At 62.5% G+C, this 493-nt stretch overlaps 1 protein-coding gene across 1 annotated transcript in view; it reads left to right on the forward strand.

Annotated features, from left to right (window-relative positions):
- Positions 1-253: 253 nt before the first annotated feature.
- Stk10 (serine/threonine kinase 10) overlaps positions 254-493 on the forward strand; it is a 55,570-nt gene continuing 55,330 nt past the window's right edge. Inside the window, exon 1 of the mRNA XM_013028611.1 lies at positions 254-259. Within this exon, the coding sequence (XP_012884065.1) occupies positions 254-259 (6 nt within the window). The remainder of the gene's footprint in view (positions 260-493) is intronic.

Raw genomic sequence — 493 nt, forward strand, 5'->3', positions numbered from 1 at the left:
AGGCCCAGAGAGGTTCAGGAACATGCTCAGGATTGCTCAGCCTGTCTGGCAGGGCTGGGATGAGGGCCTAGTCCTCTCTTCCAGGGCCTCTCTGGAGGGAGAGGTGTGTGTGTGCAGGACAGAGGTTGTCAGTGTCACTCCGTGTGGCCTTGGAGCTCCTTTTCCTGGGAGGGGAGCCTTGCCCAGGTCTGCCTCAGCCTGCCTACCCGGGCAGCGGAGCTCTGGGCAGGCCCGCGGAGAGGGGAGGGGCGGCATGGCGGTGAGACCAGCACGCTGAGGGGCCTCTAGCCCTGGCTCTTCCCTTGGGTGGGTCTTCCACTTCGAACTTTCTCTTCCCCTTTCTGCTCCCCCTTTGCTGCGTTTCCCCTTTTACTCCCTGTAACTTTCTGATGTGTTTTCCTTGCCAGCAGGCCGTCCATAGTGAGGGTGAGGGGTGGAGGGTGCTGGCTGGGGTTGAGGAAGGCAGGCTTCCTGCCGCCGTGCTGTGCACTGG

The sequence above is a fragment of the Dipodomys ordii genome, unplaced genomic scaffold (assembly GCF_000151885.1).
Source record: "Dipodomys ordii isolate 6190 unplaced genomic scaffold, Dord_2.0 Scaffold112, whole genome shotgun sequence".
NCBI lineage: Eukaryota > Metazoa > Chordata > Mammalia > Rodentia > Heteromyidae > Dipodomys > Dipodomys ordii.